The sequence below is a fragment of the Rutilus rutilus genome, assembly GCF_951802725.1.
Source record: "Rutilus rutilus genome assembly, chromosome: 4".
In the NCBI taxonomy this organism is placed as follows: domain Eukaryota; kingdom Metazoa; phylum Chordata; class Actinopteri; order Cypriniformes; family Leuciscidae; genus Rutilus; species Rutilus rutilus.
In genome coordinates, this window is record NC_140212.1 from 13,331,829 (window position 1) to 13,341,624 (window position 9,796).

At 37.4% G+C, this 9,796-nt stretch overlaps 1 protein-coding gene across 1 annotated transcript in view; it reads left to right on the top strand.

The window, feature by feature from the left end:
* Positions 1–494: 494 nt before the first annotated feature.
* dnai7 (dynein axonemal intermediate chain 7) overlaps positions 495–9,796 on the top strand; it is a gene marked incomplete at its 5' end in the record, with an annotated part of 23,072 nt that continues 13,770 nt past the window's right edge. The window contains 2 exons of the mRNA XM_084406898.1: positions 495–516; positions 1,241–1,401. Coding sequence (XP_084263024.1) covers positions 495–516; positions 1,241–1,401 — 183 coding nt within the window. The remainder of the gene's footprint in view (positions 517–1,240; positions 1,402–9,796) is intronic.

The window sequence follows — 9,796 nt, forward strand, 5'->3', positions numbered from 1 at the left end:
TTCAGCCTAAAAATTTAATTCTGTTATTTACTTACCCTCATGAGCTTTCCAAACCCATATGCTGTTATTTTTTTTCTGTGGAACACAAAATGTGAGGATTTTATAGTGAACACGTCTGTCAAGTTCAAAAGTCAGTAAGTTGAAGTTGAAAACCAGATGAGTGAATGAATCATTTCAGCTATAAACAGGTTGATCTGGTTCACAAACGGAACTGAACAACTCGATTCAATGATCCGTTCACAGTGCTTCTCACAGTAACAGCTCACTGGAGGGGAAGATTTTCTGTAAATAGTAAGATAAAGGTTATAAAGTCTTCAAAAGACTTGGAATATTCATCTTATTTTTCAACGTGCAAGTGAGCTATTTCCTGTGAATGTGTGAGACTACTGTGGGTGGGCAATTTTTGACCGTATGCAAAATCTTTTGGTATGGAAACCTGTGTGAAGATTCTTCAAAAATATCTCATTTGTTTTCCATTGAAGAAAGAAGGTCATATGGGTTTGGAACAGGATGAGGGTGAGTAAATGTCCAAGTTATCATCTAATCGCACACCCAAAGCATGGATATCCATGCAAAGTGTTGAGAAAGTGAGGGAACTATTATTAAATGATCAAATCTTCAGTGCTGACTCAAGGCCATCAACTATAGCGATCTCAAGTCATTATGCGTTAGCGTATGCAAGGTTTAATTACAAGAGCCTGACCCTCCTTCTGCTGTTCCAGATAACATCAGTAATGTGGCGGGAAAGGTCACATGCTCAAACACGCTGGGGCTCAGGAGTCAATTAGTCGAGAGAACAAAGGAGACTTGGAAGGATGAGGAAAAGACAAATAGAAGACGAATCCTGCAAAGGAAATAAACAGCAACTTGGGCAAATGAAGATGGGGAAAACAGATGCAAAAGGACACAATGCAAAAGTGGCTGCAAGTTCATTAATTAGAATTTCAAATCGGACAAACTTGAGATGACAGCAGCGCGCTTGTCAAATCAGATCATGGCCTAGCAGAGCGGAGAACCTCCCGGTGCTTGGAGCCAAAAGCAGGAACAGCTCATCGCAAACAGCTTCCTGGGGACTCTGTGTGTATATGCGCGTATGAGCGTAAGTGTGTGTGCGATTACTGCAGCGTGTAAGCCGTCTTCATCGCCTCTGATTACTGCGGCCCGCCTTTTTCCCGCCTGTCCGCCCTGCGATGTCACTCTCCCCCTAAATGAGAAGTGACAATTAAAACATTCTCTTAAGGCGCTCCAAATCAAGATGTGCTGGCAAGGCTGGCAGAGTGCCGTTTACCACGGGGCCAGAGCGAGCGAGGTGAGAGGCCACGGAAACTGTCTGATCTGCCCCCTGGGCATGAAATCAGGGGTCAAAGTGATGATGACTGTCCTCAGGCCAAGCACCAATGGGTAAGGCAGAGTAACACAACCTCTTAGGGCACTGGAGGGTCAGTGAAGGAAGAGAGAAGGCTGAAAATGTGCCTTTAAGGGAAAGAAAGGAGAATATTAAGGACTAGATTGACTGTGTGCTACATCAGATGCTGTGGGGTAAATAAAGAGAAAGTGAGAAAGACGATTTTAAAGGTTTAGCTGTCTCTAGCCAATTTCACAAAGCACATCTTCAATCACTTAAAGTGTTGGGAATCAAGAACCAGTTCCTTTACAAAAGAAAAAGAAAGAAAGAAATACCGGAAACAATGTTTGTTCTGTTAATGGTTCTTGCACGTGCATTTCTCCCTTAATGTGGACGACACGCTGTACTAAAATAAGCTTGAGATGTTTTCTATTCAGCATCCCAGTAACAGCGCTACTGAATCTACAGTGCGATTCCCAAACGAATGACTCTTTTAAGTTGCTCAATTTAGTGAATCAAACAGCTGAGACTAACTGTTAACTAAAGCTAAATCTATTAAAAATGGTCTCTGTTAACTGAAGTAAATTAAATATATCTGATGAAAAACAAAAAAGTAAACTCAAATAAAAAATACATTAAAGCGAAATAAAAATATTTTAAAAACTAATAAAAATGACTGAAAGTGAAAATATAAATATAAAAGCTAAATAATAAATACTATAGTATATAAATAGTTCTAAAATAACACTGGTTCATATAACAATGTTTAAAGATACACCGTTTTTTCAGTTGTATTTTATAGAAATAAATGAAGAAAATAAAAAATTACTATATATTAATCAGTTAATATTGTTATTTAATCTAAGTAAAGTTATATATAGAAAATTTGTGCCACCTCTAAAAAAAGACTGTAAAAAGTCATTAAAATGTCTGTGTAAACACCTTTAGCAAGAATTGTTTAAAATGATATGGAAATTGAATTTAATTGAATTTTCTCTAAAGTTCTAAAAGAATTGTTTACGGAATTACTAGAAAACATCTATCTATAAATTACAGAAACGTCTGTCTGTCTGTGTGTCTGTGTGTCTGTTAACCGCATATCTCTCGAACCGTTAGTCCGATGGATTTCAAATTCGACAGGTGTCTTGCCACGGGCACGAGTAAGTGCAGTGCCAAGTTTGATGTTGTTTGGATGAGAAATGCAAAAGATATCGGTAAATATATTGGTAAAAGAAGGTTTTGGTTTAAAAATAAACATTCTGACATTAGAGGGTTGTATCGGTCAAAGAAGCCCAAGAAGGTTGTGGTTTAAAAATAAACATTCTGACATAAACACTCAGTCAGCTACACTGTTTACTTCTGAATATTATATTTTGGTTCCAAAACGTGATAAATCCATTTTGATTAGACAGACGTTTCTGTAATTTATAGATAGATTTGAGTAAAAATGTGTTTTCTTTACCAAGAAAGTGGCAAGAGGAAAACCACTATTTTCTGTTTCAAACTTTCACATAGCATCTTTAGGTTATAATAACATAAAAAATTCTAATCTTTTTTTCCCCAAAAATGCAATAATTTCCCCCAAAAAATGCAATAAATTCATGACACTTTTTTTTTTCAAAATGCAATTAATCCATTGAATCAATATAAAAGTTATTTTTTATCATATTGAAACTGTTGGAATCAGCCATCACTAAGAAATATCTTCTGAACTTTTTTGACGGCGATCAGCTCACAAAAACTGATTTTGCACGGGCACTTTGCACTGCTCCCTGAATCGACACGCTTATTCATTTGTGGATGTTAACTGAATTTGTAAGTCAGCTATGCTGTTTACTTCTGAATATTATATTTCATTCAGGTGCGCTTAACGTTATCGCTACTGTGTAATAGTAGCCTATGCTATTCACCAACTAAACATATCCTATTCAATGCGTTCTCTTTCACGGCCATCATTTGTAGTAGCCTATTCCCAAACTGTTTGCTCAAGCATAGCATTTTCTCGGAGTTCACTGTGTGCTTTCTACTTTTTTAGTCTACTGTCTGTGTGTGTGTGTGTGTGTGTGTGTGTGTCTGTTATTCGCATATCTCTCGAACCGTTAGTCCGATGGATTTCAAACTCGACAGGTGTCTCGCTACGGGCACGAGTAAGTGCAGTGCCAAGTTTGACGTTGTTTGGATGAGAAATGCAAAAGATATCGGTAAATATATCGGTAAAAGAAGCACTTAGAAGGTTGTGGTTTAAAAATAAACATTCTGACATTAGAGGGTTGTATCGGTCAAAGAAGCCCCAAGAAGGTTGTGGTTTAAAAATAAACATTCTGACATAAACACTCTGTCAGCTACACTGTTTACTTCTGAATATTATATTTTATTCACAGCCATCATTTGTAGTAGCCTATTCACAAACTGTTTGCTCAAGCGTAGCATTTTTTCGGAGTTCACTGTGTAGCCTGCTCCCTGAAATCTGTATTGTAACAATGAGCACTCAAACACACCAAACCAACAATTACTAAAAACACACACAAAAACTGATTTTGCACGGGCACTTTGCACTGCTCCCTGAATCGACGCGCTTATTCATTTGTGGATGTTAACTGAATCTGTAAGTCAGCTATGCTGTTTACTTCTGAATATTATATTTCATTCAGGTGCGCTTAACGTTATCGCTACTGTGTAATAGTAGCCTATGCTATTCACCAACTAAACATATCCTATTCAATGCGTTCACAGTCTCTTTCACGGGCACCAAACCAACAATTACTAAAAACACACACAAAAACTGATTTTGCACGGGCATTTTGCACTAGTCTATCTATAAATTACAGAAACGCCTGTCTGTCTGTGTGTCTGTATGTCTGTGTGTCTGTCTGTTATTCGCATATCTCTCGAACCGTTAGTCCGATTGATTTCAAACTCGACAGGTGTCTTACTACGGCCACGAGTAAGTACAGTGCCAAGTTTGACGTTGTTTGGATGAGAAATGCAAAATATATCGTTAAATATATCATTTTTAGAAGGTTGTGGTTTAAAAATAAACATTCTGACATTAGAGGGTTGTATCGGTCAAAGAAGCCCCAAGAAGGTTGTGGTTTAAAAATAAACACTCAGTCAGCTACACTGTTTACTTCTGAATATTATAGTTTGGTTCCAAAACGTGATAAATCCATTTTGATTAATTTGAGTAGTGTTTTCTTTACCAAGAAAGTGGCTAGATGAAAACCACTATTTTCTGTTTCAAACTTTCACATAGCATCTTTAGGTTATAATATCATAAAAAATTCTAATCCAGATATTGATTTTCAAAGATTTATTATAAAAACGGATAATTTTTTCCCAAAAATGCAATAAATTCATGACACTTTTTTTTTTTCAAAATGCAATTAATCCATTGAATCAATATAAACGTTTTTTATCATATTGAAACTGTTGAAATCAGCCATCACTAAGAAATATCTTCTGAACTTTTTTGACGACGATCAGCTCACAAAAACTGATTTTGCACGGGCACTTTGCACTGCTCCCTGAATCGATGCGCTTATTCATTTGTGGATGTTAACTGAATCTATATGTCAGCTATGCTGTTTACTTCTGAATATTATATTTCATTCTGGTGCGCTTAACGTTATCGCTACTGTGTAAATGCTATTCACCAACTAAACATATCCTTTTCAATGCGTTCACAGTCTCTTTCATGGGCATCATTTGTAGTTGCCTATGCACAAACTGTTTGCTCAAGCATAGCGTTTTCTCAGAGTTCACTGTGTGCTTTCTACCATGCACAAATAAAAATGTCACTGAACTTTTGCTGTGCAATTGTAACAATGAGCACTCAAACACACCAAACCAACAATTACTAAAAACACACTTAAACTTATTTTGCACGGGCATTTTGCACTAGTCTATCTATAAATTACAGAAACGTCTGTCTGTCTGTGTGTCTGTATGTCTGTCTGTTATTCGCATATCTCTCGAACCGTTAGTCCGATTGATTTCAAACTCGACAGGTGCCTCGCTATGGGCACGAGTAAGTGCAGTGCCAAGTTTGACGTTGTTTGGATGAGAAATGCAAATGATATTGTTAAATATATAATTTTTAGAAGATTGTGGTTTAAAAATAAACATTCTGACATTAGAGGGTTGTATCGGTCAAAGAAGCCCCAAGAAGGTTGTGGTTTAAAAATAAACATTCTGACATAAACACTCAGTCAGCTACACTGTTTACTTCTGAATATTATAGTTTGGTTCCAAAATGTGATAAATCCATTTTGATTAATTTGAGTAAAAATGTGTTTTCTTTACCAAGAAAGTGGCAAGAGGAAAACCACTATTTTCTGTTTCAAACTTTCACATAGCATCATTAGGTTATAATAACATAAAAAATTCTAATCCAGATTTTGATTTTCAAAGATTTATTATAAAAACGGATAATTTTTTCCCAAAAATGCAATAAATTCATGACACTTTTTTTTTTTCAAAATGCAATTAATCCATTGAATCAATATAAAAGTTATTTTTTATCATATTGAAACTGTTGAAATCAGCCATCGCTAAGAAATATCTCCTAAACTTTTTTGACGACGATCAGCTCACAAAAACTGATTTTGCACGGGCACTTTGCACTGCTCCCTGAATCAACGCGCTTATTCATTTGCGGATGTAAACAATCTATATGTCAGCTATGCTGTTTACTTCTGAATATTATATTTCATTCTGGTGCGCTTAACGTTATCGCTGCTGTGTAATAGTAGCCCTATGCTATTCACCAACTAAACATATCCTATTCAATGCGTTCGCAGTCTCTTTCACGGGCATCATTTGTAGTTGCCTATTCACAAACTGTTTGCTCAAGCGTAGCGTTTTCTCGGAGTTCACTGTGTGCTTTCTACCATGCACAAATAAAAATGTCATTGAACTTTTGCTGTGTAATTGTAACAATGAGCACTCAAACACTAGCCTGGTAATACCAGACTCTGCTACTTCACTTTGCTTCGTAGAGAGAGTCTGGAGTTCCGTAATAGAAAAACGTTTTCTTTACCGCCTGGGGGCGCTAGTCTGAAGCTTAAAATCATTGGTTACCCGTAAGCCAATCACATAACGTTTGGTTATGTCGTGTGTTATGCGCATGCTCAGCCGCATCTAACTTCCACTATAAACACATGTATGATGCGAAAACAAAACCATCGAGCGAAATACCGGAGTGAACATGGCTGTGAACGACTTTTGCAGATTATGTGAAGTAAATCTACGCATCCATGGTACAATCAGCGTCTACGTCACGGCTCTCAGCCCGCCCTCTGTTCGTTGATTGGCCGGCTGTTTTCAGGCCGGAGGAAAACGGAAAGCTATGACGCGGTCTCAGACTGAGTACAGAAGCGAAATGAAATTGAGCGGAAGTACGAAGTCTGACGTAGTCAGGCTACTCAGACACACCAAACCAACAATTACTAAAAACACACACAAAAACTGATTTTGCACGGGCATTTTGCACTAGTTATTAATAAAAACGAGACATGAAATACAATCCATATATCTGTTGTGTCCGTCGCAACAGGAGGTTAACACGTTCACATCTGTCAACTGTCATTCTGACCGTCATCTGACAACTGGAGTTCCGGTCCGGAGAATATATTTAACTCGGTGCACGGATAAATAGCTTTTTAAAAAGCCTGATGCTTGTCACTATTCACTGCCGTTATTTGGATTTTTTTTTTTTTCTCCTATTGTGGTTTGAAAAAGAAAGAATGGAAAACTGCATTAGAACAACACCAGGGTGAGTAAATGATGACTTCATTTTCATTTTAGGGTGAACTATCCCTTTAAAAACCTCTTCTGGGAGCACTTTTCTGCACGTGCACTTCTGCTCTAGAGATGTACTACTCACAAATTAGGGAAATGTGGTATGGTAGAACTAGCTATATTGTGTTGTCCTTTGAATGAATTGCTTCTGCTTTTATTATTTTCACTTTTAGACAAAAGCATCCCAATGAATAAATGAGCTTGAAAAGCTTGAGAAAGGGATATGTATTTGACTCTTTGAGAGACACAGTAGAGAAAGTGGAAGGCAGAAACAGAGAGGTTGTTTGGGCAGGATACCAGGTCAGTCAGTAGACAGCTGCAGCACTGAGGTAGATGAAGCCAAACTAGCCTGGACTCAGTGAGGGCACAAAAATCCAGCCCCCCACCCTACAGAGACCAAAGTTTCGGAGCACAGCCAATGAAGGATCCATTTCAGATTTACCCAAACTCTTTAAAGTAGAACAGAGGTCATCGACTGGAAAGGATGAGAACAAAGGGGCATCAATTTGAGGCTTATCATCGTTGCACCTTAACAGACATAAAATATAGTTCCTCTAGAAGGCTTGGCACAGCCACTGAGCAAGAGACAAGCAACATAGACATACAATATCTGCATTACAGAGACTCCAAAAAATATTTGGACATTTAAAATTGCCTGAATGTCATTGCATTAAATAGCAAAATATAAAAACCAAGTGAGATCTGCAAGCCAATGGATGCTTAAACATTTAAACATTTGTTTGTTTGTTTGTTTGTCTTACAAACTGGTATCATGGCAGTTCTCTAGTCTATGGAAGCAAATAAAAATATAATTGTGACATTATTTCTCTTTATAACATTATATTTCCCAATTCTGGCTTTATATCTCACAATAGTATTATTGTGAATTTATTTAGATTACACTTTATTTCGAGTCTACTTTAGACATTCTACAAAGTAAATCTGCAACTAACTCTCAGAGTATTAGTAGATTGTTAGGTTCAGGTTAGTAGAATAAGTTGACATGTATTTGCAAAGTCTGTTGAGGGTCCATCAAAATAAAGTGTTAGCAGGTATTAAGCAGATAGTCTACTAATACTTTCATGACTGCTAGTTGACATGTAGTTGCAAAGTTACTTTTAGTTAGCAGAATGTCTAAAGTGAACTATCGAAACCAAGCGTTATTTATCATTACTGTGACTTTATATTTAAGAATTACAACTTTATATCTCCAAATGAGATGACTTTATATCTTGCAATTGTCTTTTCACATAGCTATCTCATAATATATTTACATGATGCAATTTGACTGACTTTATTTTAACCCCACCTTATTTTTTTAAAGATGGAAATGGTTTCCATTGTTTCCCTCAAGTTCACACAGATTTCCTAACGGAGTAATCATAAGTGTAGATCATTATATTAATGAACGTTCCACTAACACTTTAAAACCAGTAAGTGTCCAGATACTTTTGTTGCCATTTTGAACATTACTGAACATTACTGTACATTACTGTTACATTTGAATTCTTAGAAATCATGTTTGAACTATATTGCTTTGACTTTATTATATTACGCACTGACATACACATTTTGTTTAACGTGTCTTAAGTGTCCAAATATGTTTTGAGGCCACTGTAGATGGAGACAACAAACATTTTGACGTCCGATGCTCCGAAGGAACAACAACAGTTTCTGGATGCTTTCCATGTTACATTGTTTAAGCCGAGATTTACAGGAGCGTTTAGACGGCGAGTGCCCGCTGGCTTGGCGCTGTCAAGCGTTTGCAGCTTTAATCTGATCTATTATGCTGATGAGTTTGACTCGGTTCCAGAGCCTTCAGTGGCTTCACACTCACACAGTGAGCTGGCAGCCGACTCCATCACCTGCGCTGGTGAGCACACCGACACTTTGTCACTCAGTCACACCTGATCCGAGTCCAAAAGCGGGTTGTTCACACCAATTCTAGTTCACGTTCTCTCCTCGAGAGTGCCAGAGAACTCCTTTGTCTCTGGAAATTTAAGTAAGAGGAGGTGTGCTTCTCTTCCTTCCTGGGATCCTACGTGTGTATGTGTGTGCGTGCGTTTGGAAGAGAGGCATGAATGAATTAATGATGTCTAAAGTAAGTAGGGCATGTTATAATGATGAATGTGTGTAAGGTGTGTTCATAGGACAGCAGAGCAGGAAGTAAGTGTGAGCGAGTGGAGCTCAGCTTCAGCCCTGCAGCTTCTAAACTCTAAGAGATATTCTCCAACAAACCCTCTCATATATCATCACGATACACAGTCCCAGCACTCCTCTTCCTCATTCTTATGTGCTCTCACTCCCCCTTCAGCATGCACGCATATTCCCTACAAGATCCTTTAGAATGTTATAGGCCAGTTCAATCAAAAATGACATAATTTACTCACCCACATCTCATTCCAAGCCTGTATGCCTTTCTTTCTTCCCTGGAACATGATGAGAAAGGTTTAGCAGCTTGTCCCAGGTGCTCTTTTTGGTCCAAAAATACAAAACAATGGAATTTTATACTAATATTTTTAAAGAATAATGAGTCCTTACTGAAGTCTTAGCCTTACTGCATGATTTCATGAAGTCATTTGGTTTTGGAACAACACTACTTTAAATGCATGTGTGCACTGAAGTGTCATTATAAATGGAAAATACAAGGTT